Here is a 14,080-nt window from a genome sequence, read left to right on the forward strand (position 1 = left end):
TTCCCCTTCATTTACTGATCTGGCTAGATTTGATGTAGCTCAAAGATCTGATGAAACTGTTACACAAGGGATTATGACTCCAGTCTGCATGACAGTAATTTAAATAAGCTTCATTTAATACAGGAATAGACCTGAGAGAACAAACCTACCCTCTAATTAAAACCATATGTGTCACTTGTGAAAGAAATCACTTAATCAGGCTTACATCACTCATCAGTATTTTTCTTCTGTATACCCAAAGCAGCAAAAATAAAACAACTATAGGGCAGATATATAAATAGCAGTACTAAAAAGACTTGAAAAATATCCAGAACACTAGTGAAATGCTACAGGAAATTAGTGAAATGTCTTCTCCAAATGTATATATAAAGAAACTTGAGCAGAAGAAATACAAATCACATTAACTGCTTGTTCTATCTAACAATGTTTGTCGAACCAAGTATCATCACATTAAGTCCCAGCACACAATACATGCCTTTTAAAAACTTTTAAAAAGTAGTACTGCACTATGGCTTCAAACTGGCAAAACTCAACTTACAAGTCAAGATATCACTCTTACAAGTTACCTAACTTATAAATTCTAGTATAGGTGTCCACTGGATTTTCTCATTAACAACATCATGAATAATGATAATACTGCACCTGAAAAACTCAGCATTGTTATTGTGCATGGTCCTTGGTGTGAGAGAACGGAGAGGAAAAGACCTGAAGCCACTTCTCTCCAGGGACAGATCTGAGCAGGCAAAAAGGATGTTTCTCTGAGGGTCATCAGTGCATAAACAGCTGGCTTGGAAAGCAGCAATTAAGGGGCACGTGCTTCTTAGGGGTGCACTAAAGCCAGTTGCAAGAGCACATTCCAGCATGTAACAAACACACAGATGTAACATTTGTACCTTCAGAGATCTCCCAATTATATGAAATAATTTTCTCTATTAAGCTGCACTCTTTGCCCAAGAACACCATAATATTTACATTTCCTGACAGATGTTCTTCAGTGGGGGCTGGTTTGGGTTCTCTGTGGTGCTGTTGGTTGGTCGGTTGGGTCTGAACAGCTTTCATTCCCATTATCAGCAAACAGCAAGATTACTGATGCAGATTAAGAGATAGATTGCTTTCATGCAAAGGTAGGAAGAAGGAGGTAGTGCCCCTATTAAGTAATTGATAGGATTCTGGAGAGAGAATTCTGTACTAAACTGCAATAAATACTTCTGTGGGGAAGGATAAGAATACTGTGGTGATTCACAGCAAAGTAGCTTTCAATGTCCTGGGGAACTTTAGAACAATGCCCAAAAGCAGAAACTTTGTTATTTGACAGAGATACCAAAACCAGGTAAGAATTTAGAATGAGTGCATGTACTGCATCGCTGCAAACATGAACACATGAGCTACCCACAGGTATCAGAGAGTTGGACTTATTTTTTGTGGTTATATGTAATCAGAATATCCCTCACAAAAGAAAAATATTTGGAGCAAGAGTCACACTATTTGGGACTGACAAGTCAAATCACAGTAAACTCATTAAGCAGAGATTTTCCTGTAGTGGTTCCAAAGGCAGTTAAGGCTTTGGATTATCTGGCAAATACCTAACCATGGAAATTGAAAATGTGTAAGGACAGTTGACCTTGTGCTATAGTCTCTCACCAATTGTTTCATGAGCTTCTCTTCCCTGGCTTTTTACAATTTCTGCCTTCTAACCGATGTTCCCTACTTGGAAATCCTGCCCACCTACCCTTCAGTACATAGTAAAAATATCCACAAAGGCAACACTATCCACATGCAAGTTTCAAAAGGGAGGAAGCTCCTGTGTTACTTTCATGCTTCAGTTATGTAGATGTGGCAACTGAGATCTGGTTCAGTTTGAGCCAGCCACACTTCTACTGTGACAAAGCTTTGAAGATGGTTTGACAAATCAGGATTCTTCCCCAAGAGACTAAACCCAGCTCTAAAAGGGATGTAAACTCTTCATGCCATTCTCATCTACCTTCCCCAACACTGCAGGTATTAAAGAGGTACAAAAAGAGCTGTAAAGGAACAGAAATACTTTCTTGCCTAATGCATTGTCAGTCAAATTCTTTTTCTCTGCTCCAGCATTTCATCACATCTGCAGTCACAGTTCTGTATATATAGAAGCAGCACTTTATAATACTCAATTATAAAATATCCTTTAAAATAGAAACCTGTATTTTAGTTAGCTGGATTTCCATATATCCTTATCTTAGTAAAATGTCAGTAGATTGCTCTTAACCAAGAGGTAAACCTGTAGTTCAGGCTCACTTAGAGGTGTCTTTGGCTTTCTGCCCCACTTCTCTGTATAGCCAGTTAGACGGTCTCTCATTCATAACTCTTTGACTCTTAAAACATATACAACAAAACATCTAATTATAAATTTATATATTTATTTATAAATTAAGAAGATTACCTTAACTAATTAACAGTAATAATCTATCACAAGAGCTGCCAAATGAGATGCTTAAATGCTACACAAGCACCAAGTACTGGGTCCCTCCCAAGAACAGGGGTGCAGACACTGAACTGGTTTCCAGTCACATGACACTTTCAGACCTCAAATACGGGGTACCATGTAAAAAATGACATGATAACAAAATATTTTAATAACTACTAACAACAGATAAGTCTGTACATCATAGCTCCTATGCACTGCAAGTATATTGTACCTAACTGGCCCATCTTTCTGAGGGAATCAGACCTGAATAAATTATTTTTAGCTTTCACAGATGCTGACTTTATATGAGGATTAAAGAGATTATGAAAAAGCAGCTTTCACATATTTTGTTTTATGGCAAAATGTAATGCTGATACAATGTAAAATACTTTGCACATTGCCTTCTAACCAGATACAGAGTAGTTTTTAAATATTAATGAAATGTAGCAATTTTGTCACAGTTCATTTTTTCTACCTACCAGAATGCAAGGTGTGGTGAACAGGTGGTTTTTAACAAGTGAAATAGTGACAGAGTTTGAAACAAAACCTCAATGTCTTTGACTACTCACTTGGAAATTTGAGTATCATGTAGAATAATGCCTCAAAATGTTTAATAATAAAACAATACACTGTGTTTGCAGAGGTCCAGCTAGAGCAAGGACAATGGCCTATTTTGGTGAGGGCAAAGGCCCTATACACGTGGATAATGTGAAGTGTACAGGACACGAGAGATCCTTGGCAGACTGCATTAAGCAGGACATTGGGACGCACAACTGCCGGCACAGCGAGGACGCAGGGGTCATCTGCGACCACCTCAGCAAGAAGGGCCCTGGCAACAGCAATAAAGGTGAGGCTGCTGTGAGGGACAGGTGAGCAACTGCCATGGTGGGAGAGAGACTTACCAATTCCACCTCACAGAGGAAACAGTTTTATAAAAAACAATTATAGAACAGAAAGGGTGGGAATCCTCTCTGCTTACACCGTGAGCTTATTCTTTGCAGCTGCACAAAGGGAGCACCAAGACTACTTCATTAATACAGGATATCAGTCATCATGGTTTACAACAGCTGTGCTCATTGAGCTGCTTGAGGGACGTGATGCAAAGTCCAAACAGCTCCTTTCAGCTTTTCAAGGTCTAGGTAATTCTCAGATAAGGACTGAGACCTGTATGGTTGGCCACGCTCTGCTTCCACTTGCAGGAAGTAAGGAAGAGCCCTATAAAATCCTACATGGGAGAAGCAAATGTGTAAATGACTCTGAGCACAGCCAAAAGAACCCAGCTACAAAGGATTTCTAAGTCTTCAAAGAATTCAGTGTATTTTCCCCAGTCAAAAGATCTCAGCTATAAAGGATTTCTAAGTCTATCTTCCCCAATCAAAATTTGTCTGTTAAAAACTACCATGAAACACAGAATACTTCAACCTTTAGATTTTTTTTCAAGTTAACTCTCATTGAATATTGGCTACTTCTCATGTTGAGTTTAATGCTCTCTGCATCTCTCTTTCTGGTTTAGATTCTCTTGCTTCTGTTTGTGGGCTGAGGTTACTCCATCGTCGACAAAAGCGAATAATTGGTGGGAAAAATTCTTTACGGTAAATAACTGGTAAAGATAATAAAAAAAAATTTAATATAAAACTTCTAAGACATGTATTTGCTATAAGTGGTTTGCCAAATTTAAAATTTTATTGTGGGCTTGTGTTTTTTCTTTTGACTTGTCATGACGTAGAGGTAGAAAGATACTCAAAGTAAATTTGGCAGGAAATTTAAAAGTAATTTTAAAGAAATTTAATTGATAAATACTTGCAGCACTGAAAATCTGTAGATGTTTGTGGGTAAGGTCTTTGAATGGGTTAAATTTGTAACTTACAAACCAGCTATTTTACTTTTATCAGAGGATATCTTGATATCGGGATGTGAGCTATAAAAACAGATCTACGAATGTAGCACAAGGTTTTAAATGCCACCTACACAAAAAAAAAAAAAAAGAAAAAAAAATGGCCTGGGTATGATTCATTGCCTAAGACCTTATTTTCCTTCACAAAATAAGCTTTGATGATGACACAGCTAAAAATCTGGGAGGCACTGACTTTATTTTTTTAACAGCTGTTACTGAACACAAAAGATATATATTCATACAGCCTTACAGAAGACATTGTAAAAAATACACTACCAGCAGCATTACATGTCACTATGCAACCTATTTCAAAGTACATGCACAGGACTGATCAATCCATTTCAAAGACACTGCCCAACTGGGGGAGCTTCAAAGAACAGTAACAAGAGGGAGCCCAGAAAAATATTTTAACACAGCCAGATAAAGTAAAGTGGGATGATTTATCTTAGTAAAGAAACAAATGAGATAATAGATAATGGATTGCAGAGGAAGAGACTGAGAACTCTTGTCTCAGAATATGTGTTCCAAGGACACTTGCTGAAATGCAGTGGTGACAAAATGCATTGCACAATTCAGTCAGAGCAAGGAAGCTGGTCTCATCAGAAATCAGTTCAGGCATGTCAGATGAACCAAAAACAGTGAGAAAAATTTAACAGTGCACAGAAATGCTTCAAAATCAAGAAAGGCAGTATATGTATGGATCAGAAAAAGTCTCAATGTCACCAGAAATCATTAAGACAAAGACCCTGAGGAAGTTTGAAAATAACTGGGTACTTACATATATACCAGTTGCTGTAAAACAATAAGTTGTTTTATTCTTTATGGGAAGTAAAGTCCATCACCTTACTTTAAAACATTTGGTGCTGGTAGCTCTGAGATGCTGGACTACATGAGCCCTGGCAGCTCTTGTTGTCCAGCACACCCACTCAAGTTGACAGTACCCAGAAAACACTCACACAACCTGTTGCTTACTGTCAGATGCTGCCGTTGCTTACAGGTGCATCTCTCTCCCTTTCCCTTCTCTGACTCCTAATCTATTAAACCAGCAAAACAGAATCCATCCTGTATTCATAGATATGCAAATATGGCCAGATCTACTATAAAAAACAGATAATCACAGGCTGAAAAAGATGGTCCTCTATACTTAAGACTTCTACAGTTGCTTTATACCTTGTTTCCCCAGCTTCCTTTCTTATGAAGACAGGGATGGATGCTGGGTTCAGCTTTTCAAGAAATTCCCTTTTCACCTCTCCAGTTGACAGGAAATTTCTGGCTTGGCGAGGAACCCAGAGAATGTACTTTTGGCCAAATGAATGCAATCTGAGAAGAGAAAATTCAAATAGCTGTCTGTGGGAGGAAGCACTTAGGAGTGCTGGATGCCCAAATTCTCTGTAATGTGGACCATTGTTAAATGGAATTCTGAATGTCGCCAGGATGTAAAATATTCACCACTCCCAATAAACAGCAGACTTTCTAAGTAAGCTGTGTGAGTCAAAGGAAGCCAAGAGGAAGCACATTGCAGGGCCCTGGGCAGCTACCCGAGTTCCCCACTGCTGAACCCCGTGTGTCACTCCTGCAGGGGCGGCTGGCCGTGGCAGGTGGCCCTGCGGCTCAAATCCTCCCACGGTGACGGGAGACTCCTGTGTGGTGCTACTCTCATCAGCAGCTGCTGGGTGCTCACTGCTGCACACTGCTTTAAAAGGTGGGTCTCTCTTCAATAATGCACCGTGTTTTAAACTGTTTTGTTGTTCTGGGCATATGCAAAACCATTACAGTTCAAGTCCATGGAAAACTGTTCCAAGAGTTGGCCTTTGGTTTTCAAAACTCTACCCCTCAACCTCCTTTCCTTCAAAAAAACTAAAAATCATCATGTATTGAAATTATTTGAGTGTTATCATTAATGTGATTTATATGCACAACTTCAGCATTTTTATAAAAAAATATAGACAACACTTCTGACATTTTAACTTTCTGTTCCAACAAAAATAGAGCTTATGGCTTTTAGTTTATAGTGAAGACAACTAAGCAGACACCAAACATAAGGACTGTAATATTTCAGATAGAATTTGGTAACTACAAATCTTGGCAGGGATAGACATTTTTACTGTATCACAGCAGTAACTAAATGCAGGACTTCACTGCTGATGAGGTTACTGAAGTATAAAAACATCACCTTGCACAATAAGGAAGCTAATCCTGTGATTAGTGATTATTTCATTGGAACGGGTTGGGGGGGAAAAGCATAGAGAAGCACTACAATTTTGAGGATAGTTGCTAGAATTTGCTCAAGTGAGCTGCAAATGTTTCACATTTTGATTTTGAGCCTTTGCTAGTAGCTCAAATGAAGAGTCAGATACACTTTCACTCAAATGCAGAGTGAATTACCTTTGCTGAGCACCAGATTCATCTTTTTTAGTTTCCTGAAATCACAAAAGACTTTCCTTGGTAATACTTCAAGCTGAAATAGCCAAAGTTAGTAAAATTTCCTGCTATTTCAACAGATGTCCCAGGTGTTTCTGCAGAACTATGGAAGCTCTTTAGTTGCTCTCATCAAAATTCATAGACAACAGCTTCCCATTTTCCTGTTCATTATCTCTGTAGTGATTACCAAGGATGCTGTACCTGAGGGTCTTGAGAAAGCCTTTGATTACAGGCTTGAGAACTGAATGTGGTGCCAAGGGGTGCCAATTTTGGATACTCTGCTGAGCACCCACAGGATGGGGCAGCAGCATGGCTGGAGCAAAGTACACTGGTACTTCCAGACTGGTGCAGCCACTCAAGAGGCACTCACAGGCTACCCTGAAACTGTTACCCGTGGTCTCAGGGACCAAAGTATTGTTTGTCCCAGAAGTGACATTTGAACTGTAATGAGACCTAAGCATGCAGCTCCAACAGCCTGTGGATGCACTGCTGTTCACTGTCAAAGAGGGAAGCCTTTAGCTCTAAGCTGGCTTTGGACAGGCTGGGCTGAACTTCCAAATGATCTCAGAGTGATTTTCAGGGATAGGTTTCCAAGAGCTATCTATAGATCAAGTGCCTTCTTTACATATTTTCTGCAGATGGACAAGAGAAAGGCCAGTATACCATTTCTCATATCCTGGAAATTGGAACACTGCTTAAGTAACCAAGTGGGCTTATTTGTATTAGGGATAAAAATCAAGCATAATTTTATGCATGATGATTAGAATTGTTCACCAGTACTACAGTGGAATTACTGGTTTCTATAATTTCCAGATACATAACTTAAGATAAAGTGTTTGAAGCTATTTTTTGTTTTATAGCCCACCCTTGTGTTGACTAATTCTGACAGCTTTAGGGAAATTGGGAGGTCTATACATTTAAAAAATAACTGGATCGTTAAAAACAGGAGGCATAGGAAAAATCCCATCATGTATCCTATATAGAAGGTGATCTTTGGATGAAGAGATGTTTGTTCACAGTCTGCAGCTCTCTCTCCATAAAGCCTAGAAGTGAAATTTCGCTCATGGAAGACCTGAAGGATTAGAGCTAGAAAGCTTTACAGGCAACCAGGAATGCAACCCACAGCTAGAAGAAATATTCAGTGGTACAGCTATATATTGTGCAGAAAACTGTAATGTTCCTGCTTTGTCTGCTGCTCCTCAAGCAGGCTTTAGCAAGCTATGGAGACCAGAGCATTGCTGGATGGTATAAAAAGAACAGGCATAGGTTAAAAAGTGACAGGACACTGTGGGTAGTATTTTCTGGAAGCATATTAGAAATTTCCTGTTGAAGGCTATTAAGGAAAGGGAGAAATAAAAGGAAAAATATTTCTGTTAGCTTAACCATATTCTAAAATAATAAATGTACCCAACAGTACTTTCATGTTTGCATTTTGCCCAGGAAGAGCTGCGTGTCTTGTAATACAAAAATCTTAAAAAAAATTTGTGATTTCAGCTACAGTAGTCATCTCTAATGTAATTACCATTTAGTCCATGACGTGAAAGAAACTGGGATTATATCAGATGCAAAAAAAAGCCTAAGATTTACAGGTGTCCTATCAGTTTGACAATAGGTGCTGGTGATGCACAAATGCTTTGTTGTCCTTACTGTAAATTCAGTTGAAGTAAAGGGTTTTTACTAACTTACCTAAGCATCTAAATTTCCTCAACAACCTACAAAGCAGGCCTGAACACTGTTTCCATTCCAGTAATTATCTGGAGCATCACAGTGATGTCAGTACCCAGGTTGTCATTGTAATTAGTCAGTTTGTGTTACTCTTACGAACCAAATTCAAAAGGCACACCTTGCACATTTGAAGTGCCAGTCATGGCAAATGGCCATAAGAAAATTGCCTGTGAAGATATTCAAAAAGAACATGGCATAACCTGAAACCTTAGAAGAAGGTTTTTATATTCTTGAGGACACACTGCAATGTCAGTGTAAACATTTGAGAAAGCATATTTGCTCTTTAAAAAAATCTTTTGTTAACATTATTTATGTGAACAATAGAGGAAGCAATGAACTCTGTTTGCATGCTCAGGATGTGGCTTTGCCTGAGCCAGCCCTGTTTGTTTTCACCTCCATCTCAGGTACGGCAACAACACTCACAACTACGTGGTGCGGGTTGGAGACTATCACACGCTGGTGCTGGAGGAGTACGAGGAGGAGATCGCGGTGCAGGAGATTGTGGTGCACAAGGAGTACAGGCCTGACAGCAGCGACTATGACATTGCCTTGGTCAGGCTGCAGGGCCCCGAGGAACAGTGTGCAAGGTTCAGCACCCACGTCCTGCCTGCCTGCCTGCCACTGCGGAGGGAGCGACCACAGAAAACTGCTCCCAACTGCTTCATCACTGGATGGGGTGACACAGGTAAAATCATTTCTGTGAACCGATCTGGTTAGCTCAGGCTGCTTTAAAACACCCCCGGAAGCATTGAAATAAGAAAATGCTCACAATGAAAGCATTTTACTCTTTTTTAACACAGGGGAATATTTTCTCTCCTGATCCTTAATCAGAAATGACAATATTTTGTTTACTGAATATAGCTTGTATTTGGAAAGCAGTGATTAACCATGCCACTCTAAGTCACAGACCCTGTCAGTAAAGTGGCCTCATTAAGACTGACAAGCAGGAATAAAAAGCTTATTTGTTGTCAGGCACACCCTGCACAGGAGGTTATCACCCCACGCCTCAGTACATAACTAACAGCTCTAATACATTTAAAGTTTAAAGATAAGGACCATGAATATTTTAATTTTAGAAAAGTTATTTAAATTATATAAATTGTATAAATTATAAATACTTCAATAGAAAAATGGGCAGAAGATATGCACATAATAGAATTTCAAATAACACTTTAGTGTTCTTTGTTACCACTGAAATTTTCAACCAGCTTTGATTTAAGTAATAGAACATCTTGCCAAAATTTACAAGAACCTCAGTACAATCTGCACTTCAGGCTTCTAGTTGCTTTTTTTGGTCAGTACAACATTCTTCCTCTTCAAAGGTCTTTGTCCTTTAGATATTTCACAAATTAATAACCATGTTTTACTTTTGTTTTTGTGGTGCTGAATACAGTGCAAGACAGCAACCACACTTGAGCCTTTGTTCTAATGACTCACTCAAACTGGCAAGGAGACAAGGCACAGCCAAGAATCTGTCCCTCCTCTTTACATGCACTAATCTGTGTGCACAGATGTCAGGGTCACTGTACTACACTAAATGAAACACAAGTGTAGGGTTGGCTTTTTGCTAAAAACAATTGTTAATTCATTGCCTAGCGCTGTCTAGCCTTTTTACATAATTCACTGAAAGTTCTGCAATACTGTTAACTTAGGATATCTATTTCAGGAAACATTAACCACTGCAGTAATTGGCTTCAATTTATAGTAAGAAATGACATCATTGCAGTACCTCAGCTGACATTCTACACTTACTATATGAATCATAATTACTTCACAAGTTATAAGATTTTACTTTATAAAAGGCAAAACCAACATGGGCTTTCATTTCCCATGCTTCCAACTGTAAGAGGGGCAAGCTATGGAAAAAAGTAGAAAAATCCATTTGAATGCTCTACTTGGAAGCCACCAGAAGATGCAGCACCTGTGCAGACTGAGCTATACTAGCTTTGAATTGGTGACATAGAAATGAAGTATTTCTAGTGCTTTACTTTCAGCTGCTCAAGACTCCCCAAAATTGCTTCCATATGGAGGTTTTAAAGTCTATGTTCTTCTGTAGAAGACACAAAGTACTCAGAATAAACCAAACTCCAGCCTTGGAATGATCAAGATAACACATGCAGAAAAGCTATGTTTTTAAAAAAAAGCATCTACATTTTACATTTACAATATCTACAGTATTTTAGTATTATGAGATTTTTTTCAGTAGTCTTGCTTTCAGTAATTTTATGTAATGACAAAGCAGTGTGAACACCTGAGAGCAAAAATTGGATTAAATCACATCTATGTTTCCAAGACCATTGTAATGAGACTGTAATTTGGATCTCCCTTTCAGGAAGAGCTTATTCAAGAACATTACAACAGGCTGCCATCCCCTTACTTCCCAAGAGGGTGTGTGAAGAGCGCTACCAAAGGAGATTCACAGGAAGAATGCTGTGTGCTGGCAACGTGCAGGAACAGAAACGTGTTGACAGCTGTCAAGGGGACAGCGGTGGCCCACTGATGTGTGAGCGCCCAGGGGAGAGCTGGGTCGTGTACGGTGTCACCTCCTGGGGCTACGGCTGTGGGGTCAAAGATTCCCCCGGCGTCTACACTAAAGTATCATCTTTTGTACCCTGGATTAAAAGTGTGACCAAACTATGAATGTCCAGAATGAAAAACTTTGAGGCAGGACAACTTAAACAGCACATGCAGTGCACAGCTGGGGCCCACAGTGGGTGCAAACAGACATTTTCCTGATTAGTGTGTTTTTGTTTTTATTAAATCCAAACTGTATACACACAACCTTCCAGTTAGGGATTACTGTCCTCCCTGCTCCAAAAGTTAAAATACTGCATGAACAAGTTACTGTGTATCTAAGGGGAAAAGTGATAGCCAGCTAGAGTAATATTGGAGCAGGACAGCTGAAGACTTTCCCCCGACTCACTGCCCACAAGACTGAGCTCCAAGCTGTTTATGCCCCAAGGCTCTCTACAATCAATTACAGATATCAATTAATCTTCAGTCTAGTTTATTTAGTCTGTTGTTCCTATGATTCTACACTCAGTCCCCTAAATCTGACTTGTGTTTAAGTAGCTTATGAGACCATTAGTAGCCTGATTCCTGCTAATTCTGAGCATTGTATTAAATGCAGGAAAGAAAATAATGGTCAATAATCACATCCCCAGCTAGTCTTCTAAATCTCCTCACCGGTTAGTGTTCCTAAAGTACATTCCCAAGTAAAACTGGCAGCTCACTGACAGTTTCCCCACAAACATTCTGCACAGCTGCAAGAGCAACCACTTATTCACTTTATGTAAGTATTATCTGTCATATTTATGAGATTTGCAATTTTGAGTACATATATAGCATTTTTGAGAGGATTCAATTTTTCTATTTATCACTAGCTGTCAGTACAGTGTCAGACTAACAAGCATCCCCATGCTTTCACTGCTGGGCTTTCCTCAAGTAGTGCAAAGAACCCTGGTCAATCCTACCAGACACAGTTATACATACAATGGAGTTGTTGAGCCAAAATTTGTCTGAAAAGGTCTATAAAGTATTAAACTATGTTTTCCATAAAGTAATATTTAGACAACTCTCTCCTACCAGTTGCAACACTGGTTCAGACTGATCTCACAGGAAAGCTCAGTTTTCAGTGACTTCTAAAGCACTGACACACCTTGGTTTGATTTAATTCCCTTTCCAAGTACTGTTCCCCATGCTATGAAATCCCTTATAACTTTAAAAATGCACTGATAACCAAATTCCTGTCCTTTGAGAAAGGGCCACCACACCAAACCTAGAACACAGAAGGTAATCACCACTTTAGTGCAACACTGAAAGGCATCAGTCTGGAAATCACTGGGAAGTGACTTAGTGGAGAGGGAGACAAGACAGCTCAGCACTACAATCCCTGTCAAAGGCCATGCCGAGTCCAAGTGTGCTCTATCACAGTAACAACCATGCTCATAAAAACACAACTGAAAACTGTGGGCCATGAAACACTCCAGTGTGACAAGTGTGGCAGATGAGTGTCACCACATAGTGATTGTGCAAACTGTGACTAGTGAGTGTTTCCCTGTTTCCTATTCCCCAAACTGGCTATGACTGTGTTGTGTGGTGTTTTGTGAAAAAGTGAGGTGCTTGCATTCGTGCTGTTAAGTGGGCAATCATATGTTATTGTATGGTTGTGTCTCTCTCTGGTGTTGTAACAAATATCCGAGACAATTCACTTGCATATGAAGTGGCAATGATACTGCAGAAGCCCATGGGATTGAACATTTGGCCCTTAATATCTCCAACCTCAAATTTAAGTTTTCAAGGATAAGGACTAATTATTGTAACTGGTGCTAAACTAGTACGAGGTGCTTTAATATATTTTAGTTCTCTGTAATTCCACACCATTTGAAATAGTGTGAAATATTTTAAAACATCATAAATCACTGTACTGTGACCACCTACTTAGACCAATGCGAAACACTGTGCCAGTGAACTTTGAAACCATTTTTACTTCTATATAGCCCTTAATTACAAGGGAAGCCAATCTATCAAGATGTATCTGCATGTAACACCCAAGCTTTACTGTACAAGACCCATTGTGGTGAAGTAGGCTACATAGTGCAATATATGAATTGTATACAGGGCAAATTTTAATAGCTGCACCACAGAAACAGGATACTTTGAGGGGGAGGGAGAACTAAGCCTGCATACTAAGTGTAGTAAACATTTAGATTTAGTACAGTACTTTGTTATTTTTGCTCTTTTTAATAGAATGCTTTGTTAGATTTGAAAATGTTGCACTACTGTTTCCATGCTGAGCATGCTTTTCAGTTTCTAACACAAAATGAAATTGTATCCATCTTATGCCTTTCTTATTTTTGTTCAGTGAGCCTAATGGTGTACATGTATACAATAAAAACTGCCACACTGACTACAATTCCTGTACATTAATTAATACATCAGCTGGGTAACCCTCAGTTGGCTTCACCTGAGAAAGGGGGCTCTTGAAAACATTTTCCTCAAAGCACATAAACTTAGGGTTGTTTTCTGAGAGAAATTTGTCTAATGCCCAGTGTTTTTACTCTTACCAGGTAAGTTAAGTTGTTTTCAGCTCCTCTTACACTTTTAAAGCTGTTTAGTAACTGTGTTAATGGTGGCAAACCATGAAAACACCTGGCACTTGTTACCAGATGAGATGGCCATCCTAAAGAAATGCCATCTCTCCAGGTTCCCCAGCACCACAAGATTTATATTAAGATTTGCCAGAGAATATACAAAACAGAAACATCACTGCAACTCACACAAAACCTCCCTAATGTGTATCTTTTCTTCACCCTAAACAACTTTCCAAAATAAATGAGCCAGTCTGCCTGGCATTTGCCCATCTAAGATACACAAGTAACTGCCCTTGTAGAACACATGTGGTAATTTCTAGACGTGCTGAGGTTATGACAGACGTCCAAGGTTTCTGGAGAAAAGGGAACTGTTGGCCACCAGGCTTGGCAGCCACTGCCTTGGAATGCAGAGCAGCAAGCCATATGATAGGGCTGTCAGAGGACAGTAACCACACACCAGGAGTTAAACAGGTGTGCTATCACTTGTTACAGTGATAGCCATTC

At 39.3% G+C, this 14,080-nt stretch overlaps 1 protein-coding gene across 1 annotated transcript in view; it reads left to right on the forward strand.

The window, feature by feature from the left end:
* PRSS12 (serine protease 12) overlaps nt 1-13,398 on the forward strand; it is a 32,736-nt gene extending 19,338 nt beyond the window's left edge. Inside the window, exons 9-13 of the mRNA XM_079306702.1 lie at nt 3,085-3,290; nt 3,957-4,035; nt 5,917-6,039; nt 8,888-9,168; nt 10,816-13,398. Coding sequence (XP_079162828.1) covers nt 3,085-3,290; nt 3,957-4,035; nt 5,917-6,039; nt 8,888-9,168; nt 10,816-11,123 — 997 coding nt within the window. The 3' untranslated portion in view covers nt 11,124-13,398. The remainder of the gene's footprint in view (nt 1-3,084; nt 3,291-3,956; nt 4,036-5,916; nt 6,040-8,887; nt 9,169-10,815) is intronic.
* Nucleotides 13,399-14,080: the final 682 nt, after the last annotated feature.

Source organism: Erithacus rubecula (assembly GCF_903797595.1).
Source record: "Erithacus rubecula genome assembly, chromosome: 5".
In the NCBI taxonomy this organism is placed as follows: domain Eukaryota; kingdom Metazoa; phylum Chordata; class Aves; order Passeriformes; family Muscicapidae; genus Erithacus; species Erithacus rubecula.